At 44.6% G+C, this 12,681-nt stretch overlaps 2 protein-coding genes across 12 annotated transcripts in view; one reads left to right on the top strand and one right to left on the bottom strand.

Moving 5' to 3' along the window:
* The window catches only part of TIMM23B (translocase of inner mitochondrial membrane 23 homolog B), a 33,325-nt gene extending 25,949 nt beyond the window's left edge, over positions 1 to 7,376 (bottom strand). Inside the window, exons 1-2 of the mRNA XM_030568607.1 lie at positions 7,160 to 7,376; positions 5,861 to 5,919 (exon numbers count right to left, since the gene is read on the bottom strand). Of these exons, the coding sequence (XP_030424467.1) occupies positions 5,861 to 5,919; positions 7,160 to 7,268 (168 nt within the window). The 5' untranslated portion in view covers positions 7,269 to 7,376. The remainder of the gene's footprint in view (positions 1 to 5,860; positions 5,920 to 7,159) is intronic.
* The window catches only part of PARG (poly(ADP-ribose) glycohydrolase), a 130,380-nt gene continuing 124,355 nt past the window's right edge, over positions 6,657 to 12,681 (top strand). For 7 of the 11 annotated variants that reach the window (XR_004001187.1, XR_004001188.1, XR_004001189.1 and 4 more), the window contains exons 1-2: positions 7,509 to 7,977; positions 11,354 to 11,420. Coding sequence is in view for 8 of the 11 variants with exons in the window: in XM_030568596.1 (XP_030424456.1) it covers positions 7,770 to 7,977; positions 11,354 to 11,420 (275 nt within the window). In the remaining 3 variants the exon portion in view is untranslated. The other 4 variants (XM_030568604.1, XM_030568600.1, XM_030568601.1 and 1 more) reach the window with 4 other exon arrangements.

Genomic DNA, 12,681 nt, shown 5'->3' on the forward strand with positions numbered 1-12,681 from the left:
CTAACTGACAGGGTAGTTAAACACTGGAATAGATTGCCTAGGGAGGTTGTAGAATCTCCATCTCTGGAGATATTTAAAGAGTAGGTTAGATAAATGTCTATCAGGGATGGTCTAGACAGTATTTGGTCCTGCCATGAGGACAGGGAACTGGACTCGATGACCTCTCGAGGTCCCTTCCAGTCCTAGAGTCTTAGAGTCTATGAATCTATATCCATTGCATCTGAAATGCATAAGTGCAAACTAAACAGATAAACCAGACAAACTGCTGTAAGTGTCCACACATAATTGCACTGGGTAACTTAATCAGTTTAATGTCACACCTCTAGTTCAACTTTTCTGTATAGATTAGTCTCTGCTATATCTTCTCAGAAAGCAACATTAAAAAAAAAAAAAAAAACCCTTAACTAGCTCCTTCCCCTGTCTTATCTGTCGGAATCCAAAAAATTCTTTAACTTCACTGTTCCCTAAAATCACTGGGGACATTGGATGAAATTCTAGAAAATTCTGGCAGTCATGTTATTGAGTACACTATAAATTACAAAATGAAAGAGAGACACATTCATACACCATGACATCTAAATGGTATATATGAGTGTGTTTAAGAGGCCAGAAAATTCATTTTTCCCTACTAATGTCTAAGAGTACTTATATTGTCTGTAGGCTCTCATTTCTTAAGCAATTAGGCATGTTAGCTATTATTAACTTGCTATACCGATATGTAGAATATTTAACCAATTATCTTGAAACATGGTTTCAAGAAACCTACCTGAAAGCTCAGAGGCTAGGCCCAGCCTACTGATTTTTAATATAATTCAGATGAAGAGGACATTAGTGGGCAGCAAACTGCATCAGTTTGTGGCTGAATTAAGAACGGTCTAAAGAGGTAAGCAATATCCTGGCACTCATCTTTATGGTTTATAAACAAAGCATATTGTCTAGGTTTTCTACAATATCAGATAATACTGCATTCACTTAATTTTTGTGGTATTTTAGAAAAGGCAGTCTCCATAATCCTTCAGTGTTAGTTCTGCGTTATAAGAACTGAAGAACAAAATGACACACAAGAGCAGAGAAGATGCAGCGTGCTAGTTTGTTAGAAAATATCCCTTGTGTACTATTGCTGTAGGAATGTTGTCCTGTAATCTCTTCCTGCAACAGCTCATAGTTAATCACATTTCAGCAAATAAAATATCTACAATGAAAGTGGAAAATTGACAACTTTCAATCCATAGCAAAGATAAGCTTTATTCAGAGCTTTTTAATTATTATTTTTTAAATGGTGCTGACCCAGTATCTATACTGACATGAAGTCAAAGGCAGCCAAATTGCAGATGCCAAATAACCAATGAACTCTCTGGGTTCTGAATTGTGATTTTTTCCCCCCCCTCTCTACCCCTTTTGGCCATGTGAAGTGGTGGTGTTCGTTTAGTGCAGTCACCTGGAAATCTCAAAAGTAGCACCTAAGTGCTTACTGTGTTCTCAGCATAGATATTTTAGCAAAAATCTTTTATTTTGCTACAGTTTAGGTGTTTTAACTTTGCTTTCTGAATATCTAAATGAAGTATGGTCTTTTACTTCAAAGTTAGGGTAGGCTAGCTTCTACTTGTGACAAAGTGGGAATCTTTTGTAATATTTTTATTAATCCTATGTGTATATCAGTTTCCCCTATATTGTGCTAGCTACCCAGTGGTGGAAAGAGGACTGTTTGCTCTCAGGGCAAGCTAAGAGATGGGTATGAATATGCCTACCTGTCTGAGTTTGAATGGATCATTTAAAAAAAGATTGGTCAGGCAGACCCTTTATCAATAGAGAATCTGGGAAGACAATGGCAAAGCCAATCACCAGGATGTTAACACCTGGCAATGAATGACCCAGAAGGAAATGGATCTTCCCACCCCTCAACAGGAAAGATGAGCAAAATCCCCCATCTTGAGAACAAAGGACCGAGAAGGTGTGAAGTGAGAGGATAAGAGCTAGCTTCTGGAAGTCTAGGCTCTCACCTGGGAACAGATCAAGGTCAGACAGAGAGAGAAACAGAGGGCTCGTCTACAGGGGCAATGCTAAAGTGCTGTTAAAGCGCTTTCGCAGCAGAGCACTGGGAGAGAGCTCCCAGTGCTCTAAAAAATCCACCTCCACGAGGGGCGTAGTTCCCAGCACTAGTGCACTGTCTACAGTGGTGTTTTACAGTGCTGAAGCTTGCTGTACTCAGTGGGGTGTTTTTTCACACCCTTGAGCGAGAAAGTTGCAGTGCTGTAAAGTGCCAGTGTAGACAAGCCCAGAGTCTGAACATAGGGTTCACTACAGGGTTGGTTACGGCTCTGGCCCAGATTGGACCTGGACTATGTTTTACCCTTAATTTCTCTATGCTAACCTAAGGACTTCAGGGCAGGAGAATAGCTCAGTGGTTTGAGCATTGGCCTACTAAACCAAGGGTTGTGAGTTCAATCCTTGAGAGGAGCCACTTAAGGATCTGGGGCAAGAATCAGTACTTGGTCCTGCTAGTGAAGGCAGGGGTCTGGATTCAATGACCTTTCGGGGTCCCTTCCAGCTCTATGAGATAGGTATATCTCCATATATATGCTGTGTTCCAGTTGACTAATAAACCCTACTGCTTTGACAATGGCATTTAAGTGTCACTGCAGATGCTTGGTGAGATGTGTTAATCCCTGAATATGTAAGTCAAAAGTCTATTGCAGTTGGATTCACTGAACAGAGCTCACAGAATGCAACATGAGTGCTGGAGCCCCAGATGTTCAGCCTTAGGAGGCAGTGAGGCCCACCCAGGGGCTTACTCTGAAGGAAGAATGAGCCTCCTTGGGGGGTCTGGCATGCTGAAGGGATTCCTCCAAGAGACTATTCCAAAGTTGGGGGCATAGCACAGATCCAGTGGATTCATGATGCTATTCTCTCAATTAATATTGTTTGTTATATCAAAGCAACAGTTGTTGAGAACGAAGGAAGTCAGTGTAGAATCCTTACTTTTCAAGGGAAAGGGGAGAGAAGACATCTGAAGAAAACATTTCTTCCTTCTTTGCATCAACACTCTGAATTGAGTTTTCTGAGTGAGTTTCTGCAACACAATATGGACTGATAACTACTCCTGATGGCATTCTGTGCCAAAAAATTAAAAATTATGCACCAAAGCAATAAATATGCACAAAACATTATTTTAAAATTCTGCAAATTTTATTTGTCAAATAAATGTGGAGGTTCCAGCATGGCATTGGGAAGCACAGGCCACTGGCTGCATAGAGGTAGGAGATCACTGTGCAGCTCCCCACCCGGGACACAGACTCAGTGGTGAGGCTGCACCCAACCCTGACACAGCACAAGGACCAGGCCTGCCCCAGAAACTCCCCAGGACCCTGCCCCTCTGTGCCAGGTGCACCAGGTGTGAGTAGGCAGGCTCAGCAAGGCAGGATCCAAGTATGGAAGGACTTAGTGTAGGGGGGGAATCCACATGTGAGTTGAGAGGGTTCTATGTGGGGCAATCTGGATGTTGGTGGCTCAGTGGGGGATCCGGTGCACAGGGGCATACGGGGGGGAGGAAGGGGAGGTTCTGGGTGCAATAGTAAAGGGACTATGCAGGGGGGTCCAGGTGAAGGTGGTTGGGGCTCAGCGGGGGAGGAGCCTGGGTGTGGAAGGTTCAGTGGGGGGGCCCAGATGCTGGGGGAGTGGGACTCAGTTGGGTGGGGATCCAGGTGCAACTGGCTTGTAGAGGTGGTGCAGGGGCACTGGGGCTCTGCAGGGAAGTTCTGGGTGCAGTGAGGCTTGGCGGGAGAATCTAGGTAGGAGAGGGTCTGGATGCATGGGGACTAGGTGGATAGGGGAGCAGCTCCCCATACAGTGATCCCTCCCCCTGCAGCTGAGGAGCGATGGGTACAGGGAAGGGGGAGTTTTCAGAGCTTCCTGCAGCCTCGGGAGAAATCTGAAGGTGGGTCTGACCCAGCCCTGAATACCGTACAGGGGAATAGGAATTCCACTCCCCCCCAGCCCAGTCAGGACTAGCAGTTGAGCCCAGGGCAGGGCAGCCGGGTCTTCCTCAGTCCAACTCCTGCCCCACAGTGATTTACCTCTCTGCCAGCTGCCCTGGGCACTCAAAACATACTGCTGGGGAGAGTCGCATAACGGCCCTTGTGGCTTCCCTGTCAGTCATTTTTCTGCAGGGAAGCAAGGAAATCTGTAGGGGACATGAATTTTGCACATCCACAGTGGCACAGAATTCCCCCAGGAGCAGATAACTAAGGCAAATCTGCCACCAGTCATGGGCCCGGCAGTAGGTGTAAAGACTTCTAGGATTTTCCAAATTCAAGATGACTGACTACCCTAGATATGTCGATACAACAGATGAAGGGGATATTGCAGAGCAAGTTAAAGAGGAAGTAAGAAATCAAGTACTATTTCTACTGGTTTATACACTACAGGTTTTTACTTTTAAAAAAAATCTTTGAATAGAATACAAGTGTTGTTTTCTCTTACTTAAATTAAGTTTGATTCACCGCTGAGGTTACAGAATATTTATCGTGTGCCTCCTAAAAGCTTTGCAATTCCCAAACTCACTGAATGGAAGCTCTTTTCAAGAGAGTTGTTACTTTTGCTATCTTAAGAGTGAGCACGTGTTAAACTCATGCAAAATAAAAGACTGATGCTAGATCAGAAAAATAAAACATACTGCTGTACTTGTTTAGCCAAACACATTTCCTTAAGTAGCAGTTCCCTCTTGACCCAGCAAAGCTCCTAGATGTGACAAAATCTTTATTAAGATCATACTACAAGTTATTTGCACTAAACATCTGTTCAAAATTGACATAAAGCAGCAGCTATCTTATTAGTGATATTTTTTGCCATATTTAATATAACAATGAAACTGGGGAGCAAATGAGGTTTTCTGTAATTGTTTCGTTTCTTTTATCTTCTGATGGTCTACAGAATTTGCATATTACCTACATCTCGGGCAGATTAAATATAATAGCGAAGCTGGGAACAGGCAACAGGGGATGGATCACTTGATGATTTACTTGTTCTGTTCATTCCCTCTGAAGCACCTGGCATTGGCCACTGTCCAAAGACAGGATACTGGCTTAATGAACCTTTGGTCTGACCCAGTATGGCCATTTTTATGTTAACTTTTTGCGAGATTGATTTTGCAGGCAATTTTTAGTTTAAAAATAATCCTGCTTTCTTAAAGCAATATTTAATTTAGTAATATTTTTGGTTTTAGTTGAGAAGTATGTTGTACTCAGTTGTGCATTCTCAGGTGACATCTAGTTTACACTGCCCTTGTACACTAAAATATTTGGATATTCCCAAAACATTTTTCTTAAACACTATTGTTTCATAAGTCAGCTGTGAGTTATTTTATAAGTGATACTTTTAAACTAAACTAATTCTGATGTAGGTGATCTCTCCTCCTGGGTGTAGGATCCAACAAAGGGCAATGATTAAGTGTAGTAGTGAGGGGTGAAAACATCAGTTTCACAACTGATACATCCTCTTGTGGGGTACTAGATCTTGACCTGGAAGGAAGCATGACTTAAGATTCTAGAAGTTCCATTTCTAATTTGGACTAATTCACACTCTGTCCCTAAACTGGATTTCTCCTCTCAGGCACTATGACATCAAGAAGTTGTACTAAGTACTGTGCTGAAACTCAGTTCTCAGATTTCAAGTGATCAATAGTATAAAATTTGTATGGAATCATATTATTAAGTTTTAAATTTTCTGCTTAGTTCAACTTGTCCCTGATATAGAAGAGAAACATCAGACTTCTTTACTTTAGGAAAAGCAGCTCTACACAAGGGAGACAGTGACTCATTCAAGATATGACTTAATAGGATCAAAACAGAAACATGCTTCTTACCTGTATTAAATATCTGGGATCCACATTTAAATAAGGAGACAAAGGGTTCATTCCAGTTACTGAATGAGGAAGAAAAAGAACGGTTACTAAAATCAGTATGAACAAAATCTTCAAGACTGAGGCAGAAATGGTGATGGGAAGAGGGCTGACGAAAGAGGCTGGATATTATTTTGATCCGGTCATTTAAAATCCATTTTTCAGTTAATTAAAACTGTCAAAACTATTATTTGATATCGCTAGTATATACACATTTCTACAGTAATAATATACGGCATGACATGGAGGAGACAAACACCATGATCACAGTGATTGGTGGGAAACCTGGCTTCTATTCTCTACTCCACCACTGACATAAGGTGTGACCTTAGAAAGTCACTTAACTTCTGCCTCCATTTCCCCATCTGTGAAATGGGATGATGATACTTACCTACCTTTGTAAACCAATTTATCTACAGATAGACTAGTACAAGTTGTATAGATTATTCTTAAGTGCAAAAGTTACAAATTTATTTTATTCTTTAAATTTACAGCCAAGTTGAGATGAGCAGGATGAGATTTTGTCCATAACCTGTGGATTCCCTAAAACAAGTAATTAAATGTTTACTATAGATCCACTTGCTTAAGTCATACTTAACTGTCAAATTCATTCAACTATATATAAAGTTTTGTATAGGTCAGCTCAAACTGAAGTTTTTCTTAAACTAAGTAGTAAGATCCGATTATCACTCCCAGCAAGGATGTGATCATTTTCGTGTTTCTGTGCCAAAAAGCAACTTGTATGAATAAATACTGGCCCCCGCTCAGGCAGCACGCCAGTAATAGCGGTTGGAAACACGGAGAGACAGTCAAAGCGGCCAGGGCCTCAGCTCACACCTCGATTAGTGCTTTCGCTGAAGACGGATGTATTCCATGCCGACACCCCCGCCCCTCCTACACAGGCACTGGCTCCTCGGCGATTGCACAAGGCTAGGATCCGCAGAGGGCAGCTCACCCCGCCCGGTACTCGTGCGGCCCTCGTGACTGGTGCCAGCTGCTGCTCAGGGCTCGAGTCAGTTTCAGGTACCGGTGCATGGGGGGGAGGGGGGCGCCCCCCCCGCGGGAAGGTTACTGCGGATGTTCCCGCGGTTACTGCACCGCCAGCTTCCCCATTTCCCCCTCACTACAGCCCGCCCGTGTGCCCGGTTCTGCCCCGTGGCCTCGACTCCCGCCCGTCCCCGGGGCTATGGGGGGGAGGAGGGGAGCTCCCGGCCGAGCGTGGCGGGAAGGGCAGGACGCCGGGCCCGGCCGGCGAATACTCACACGGCACCCCGGCCAGGTCCGCGTGGGAATAGCCCGGGCCCCCGGCTCCTCCAGCACCGAACAGGCCGCCAAGAGCTGAGCCCTTCGAGTTGCCACCGCCGCCCTCCATGCAGCCGTCTTTGGACAGGGCCTGGCCCTGACCGAGCCAACCAACAACGAACAACCTCCCCGACGCCCCCTCTCTCGCCCGCTGTTACTGCTGCCGTAAAGCGAGTCCTCAGCGCCGCAGCTTTCGCGTCTCCTGTTCCGCTTTACGACGGCCCGGGGCATGTTGCTTTACGGTCCAAGGAGGCGGGGTGACGGAGGAACTGTTGCTATGGGGAGAGGGGGAGACATTTTGAGGTGTGTGGCAGTGGCCGGTGCTCCCCCATTGACCTGCGTGCAGCCCTCGTGCTGGTCCCTGTTCCTTGTCCGCTCGCTGCTCCCCGGAAGGTCTGGGGTGGGGGAGAGCTGGGTGGGCTGCTCCCGACCCCGCACGCGCCTTGAGCAGCGGGAGGATGTGGAGGGGAAGGGCCCCTGACTTCTCTCCTTTGGGGGCTGCCTCTGCCCCCCGGTGAGCCCAGCGCCGCAGCGCGTTTGGGGGTGCGCGGAGCGGGGGGGTCTCCGAAGCATGAGTGCGGGGGCTGAGTGTGAACCCTCCACCAAGAGAGTCAGGTTGGGCCCCCCCGCATCCCCCACCCCCGGCTCGGAGGAAGAGCAGCCCCCTTCTTTGGGCAGAAAAGGGACACTGCAGCCTCCGCCTCCCCCTCCCCCTCGGGAACGAGGGCCCAGAAGCAGCGGTAGTAGCCAAAGCTTGGCAGCCACGGTGGGGAACAAAGGTTTGTGCCACCCGCCTGCTTTTCACGTTCTTGTGTGTATCTTTGTGTGGCTGTTTTTCATCTCCTGTTTGACTTGGTGTGAGGGGAGAAGCCTTTCCCTGAATGTGTGTGTAACTGATTCCCTCGTCTCCATGTTCGTCGGAGAAGCCAAGGTTTTACTAAGTGCACAGAGACAAGTATGTTGTTCAGTCTTCTGATTGTTTTGTTTACTTTCATGTACTTTAAATAAACAGGGCAAATGGTGTCTTCACTAATACTCCCTACTTGTCACCATCTTACCTATAGAAAGAGTTAATTTCTCCCTTTTTTTGTGGAGTTAGACTTGTTAAGATTTGATACTTTTTATAATCTTTCATAAAATAGTTTTGCTAGATGTATATTGAGAGCATCAATTAACCTAGTTAGAAAACTGACCACTTTTCAAATATTTAAAGTGCTATCTGCGTTATGAATTTAATGGAGAGAAATGCTTATGTTAAATTATAAGGAATTCACATGTTTAAATAGCCAAAAGTTTCTCATGTTCATCCAGATGTCGTCATCCAAATCATGTTTATCCATGGGGATTACAGGAAGTAATGGTTGTCAGATTTAAATATTGGAGGCCATTGCAGTGATGAGATTTGGTTGTTGTAGAGATGAATGAAAAGAAAAAGACAGGGATATGGACAGAGTAGAAATGAAGTCAGTGGAGGGAAAGTACTGAACCCCAACAAATTACGAACTCTCTGACTTGCAGCTTGCTAAATTTCTTGGCTGCTCTGCAGGTTTTTATTCCACCAGAACGTCAGATTGTTTACTGGAGTAGCCCAGTTAATTAACAGGCTCCAACTAAATGCTTTATGCAGTGTATTGTATCAAGGTGAAGATTTAAGTCTTGCTGGGTTGTACCATCATACCTGGGGGCTTTTTAGCAGCAATCCAGTTATGAAGGTTATTGACAATCTATATATTTGTTATATGTTTTGAATTTAAAATTCTACTTCAGGTTTAGAAATCAGATTTTTCTTGGAAGATTTTGGTTAATAAGAAATGATTCTCTTCTACCTTTCCTTATGTGCTATCTTACCTATATAATACTAAAATATAAAATAACAATAAAAATTGTAGGATTCAGTTACATACACTTGAAAGTACAAATTTTAAATGCTCTCCCTCCTAAAACTGGATATACATTTAAAGAAATTTTCTGGTATGAAAGGACAGGTGGGTTGGTTGCTCACAAAGGAGAAAAGAAATAGATTAACCCAAATGAACAAGTTGCATGCATTCTCTGTTTTGAACTTTGGAACTACTAAGTGCATAAACTAAAGCTGTTCCAGCTCATTTTTAATACTTTCAGTATTACAAGGCCCAAGTTTCATTGTATTATGTGCACAAATTGGCTTTATCAGTCAAGTACAATATGATAGTAAAATTGTATGAAGGGCAAGGGAAGTTCAACTTAGTGGGAGTGTTGAGGATCTTGTTCCACCCCTTCTTGACTTCTCCCCCTGCCCCACCCATTCTGAAAGTTCAGTGGCTAGAATGTGTCTGTCAGTGTTCACTGCTGATGGGGTATGTGTGCACGACAGACTGTATCAGCATAACCCCATATAGTAGACGTAGCCTGCACTGACAGAAGAGGTTTTCCTGTTGGGGTAGGCATCCCTCAAAATGTTAACTGAATTGTCAGAAACTCTCTTCTTTCAATGTAGCTATGTCTGCTTTGGGGATTATGTCGGCATAGCTATGTAATTTTCTACACCGTAGCTACGTGGTTTTTTACACCCCTGATTGACAGAGCTATGCTAGTATAATTTTCAGGAGTAGTTTTATTTGGAGCAGTGGTAACAGAAGAGAAGCAAGATTGACTATCTTCATTTTGCTATGTAAAGATCCAGAGTGTGTCTTTTTCCCAGGGCTTGTCTACATCAGAAAGTTGCAGCGCTGGTGAGGGAGTTACAGCGCTGCAACTTTGAAGGTGTACACATCTGCAGGGCATCACCAGCGCTGCAACTCCCTGTTTGCAGCGCTGGCCGTACTCCTGTTTTGTCTTGGGTGTAGAGGATCCAGCACTGGTGATCCAGCGCTGGTAATCCAATGTAGACACTTACCAGCGCTTTTCTTGACCTCCGTGGAAGGAGGAAGCCTCTGGTAATCAAGCTGGTCTCCTTTCCCGGTTTGCTCTCTTGTTCCCGGAACCCCGAGCAAGCGGTTCTCCTTCCCTGCGGTTTGCAGGGTGGCTCCGGGAACAAGAGAGCAAACCGCGGCGAAGCTGGTCTCCTTTCCCGGTTTGCTCTCTCGTTCCCGGAGCCACCCTGCAAACCGCAGGGAAGGAGAACCGCTTGCTCGGCGGTTCGGGGAACGAGAGAGCAAACCGGGAAAGGAGACCAGCTTCGCCGCGGTTTGCTCTCGCGTTCCCGGAGCCACCCTGCAAACCGCAGGGAAGGAGACCTGCTTGCTCGGGGTTCCGGGAACGAGAGAGCAAGCCGGGGAAGGAGACCAGCTTCGCCGCGGTTTGCTCTCTCGTTCCCGGAGCCACCCTGCAAACCGCAGGGAAGGAGATCCGCTTGCTCGGCGGTTCGGGGAACGAGAGAGCAAACCGCGGCGAAGCTGGTCTCCTTCCCCGGCTTGCTCTCTCGTTCCCGGAACCCCGAGCAAGCAGGTCTCCTTCCCTGCGGTTTGCAGGGTGGCTCCGGGAACGCGAGAGCAAACCGCGGCGAAGCTGGTCTCCTTCCCCGGTTTGCTCTCGCGTTCCCGGAACCCCCCTTGAAGCCGCCCAACAGCGCTGCAGTGTGGCCACATCTAACACCACTTGCAGCGCTGGTTGCTGTAAGTGTGGCCACTCTGCAGCGCTGGCCCTATACAGCTGTACTAATACAGCTGTAACAACCAGCGCTGCAAAATTTTAGATGTAGACATGGCCCCATATACTAAAGACGTATGTTGGCACTAATAGCTAAAGATACAGAAGCATCTGATTTTCATGTCTCAGAAGTGGATACATCAAGAGCAGCAGTATGGGTAAGATAATTTTCCAACCCATTCCATTGAGTCCAGCCAATTACTTTGTATTCATTGTGAATACTAAGTAGCCAATTGCACTTACCCTGCTTTGCAGATAATCCTGGGATAGGGAGGAAGGGGAAGAAAGAAACCTGTGACTGTACCCTAAAAGCAAGCCTGGAGTTTATAGGGAATACAAGAGCTAATTACAGATATGAAATCTATATCTGATGTAATGTTACATCATCAGTCTGGATGATACCTGAAGCAGTTATGGTAATGAAAACTTAATTTAGATGTTTTACTTGTATCTAATACAAAATGTAAACTTCATAGTTTTGGGTAATATTGCAATTTGTGTCATAATATACATATTATGGTTTTTCAGTTTACAAACAAAGGACAATTACCACTTGGATGGAGAATAAAAGATCCAAGACAACAGAGTTAAAGAGGTAAAACCTATAATATAAACTGCTTGAAAGATTTTTTTAATTAATGGAACAATTCTTTTAACTGTCTCTAAAGAGGATTTGGGTCAGAAGATTTATTATAACTTACTAATGTAATCATTTTATTCCAGGATAGAAGTAGGACTATTGTAGATATGGCTCTGTTTTCATTTTGGTATAATATAGAGTAGGGGTTGGCAACCTTTCAGAAGTGGGGTGCCAAGTCTTCATTTATTCACAGTAATTTAACGTTTCAGGTGCCAGTAATACATTTTAACTATTTTAGGTGGTCTCTCTCTATAAGTCTATATTATATAACTAAACTATTGTTGTATGTAAAGTAAATAACAGTGCAGCGAGGTGAGTGGGGCCGGCAGCTGGTATCCCAGGCTGGCAGCGGGCTGAAGGGGGCCAGAGGCTGGGACTCCTTCTTTCTGCCGGCTCCTGCCCCGCTCAGCCTGCTGCCAGTCTGGGGTTCTGTTCATCCAGGCCAGCGGCAGGCTGAGCTGGGTCGGTGCCTGGGACCCCAGTTGGCAGCAGAGTGTCACTAAAAATCGGTTCGCATGCCGCCAGTTGCCGATTCCTGACATAGAGCATTAATAAATCAAAGCTCTTGGTGTAATCCTGTTTTCAGCAAATAAGTGTTGCTGTTCCTACAGCTTTTAGGATCATATTCAGTTCTGATATATGGTGGTGCATCTCCATTGACTGTGATCAAGTTGTAGCTGCTCACATCTGGGTTTAGTTTGGAGCATACTCTCGTTGCTGAGTATGAATGCCCAATCTTGCTTTCATAAACTTATTCATAGGCTGGAGTGACAGCATCACTATTACAAATAAAGGCAAACTTGATGTACAGTCTTCATCATTCTGCTGGTACAAGCTATTAAGTATGCTACCTAAAACATAACTAAACCCACAAAGGTTTAATTTATCTGGTGTCTGTTATGAAGTTATATCAGGCAATCTTTTCAGCAGAAAATAACTGTTCCATTCCCATAATTATCATGTCAACAGGTTTATTTTCCACAATAACAAAAAAAGCACTGGAAAAGAAAATTGACAGCTATGATGATAAAATAAACAGGAAAAGCAAGGAAATTCTGTTAAAGTGACTGATAAAGTGGTGCCCTTTGTGCCTGGGTATTTCAGGGTCTCAGATTGCTGTGCGATATCATGAATCATATGTGGTGAAATACTTGACACAAAAAGATGAATTAAGGATGGAATGTAGAGCCACAGCTAGAAAGAGAATTTGGAATAA

Source organism: Gopherus evgoodei, chromosome 7 (assembly GCF_007399415.2).
Source record: "Gopherus evgoodei ecotype Sinaloan lineage chromosome 7, rGopEvg1_v1.p, whole genome shotgun sequence".
In the NCBI taxonomy this organism is placed as follows: Eukaryota; Metazoa; Chordata; order Testudines; family Testudinidae; genus Gopherus; species Gopherus evgoodei.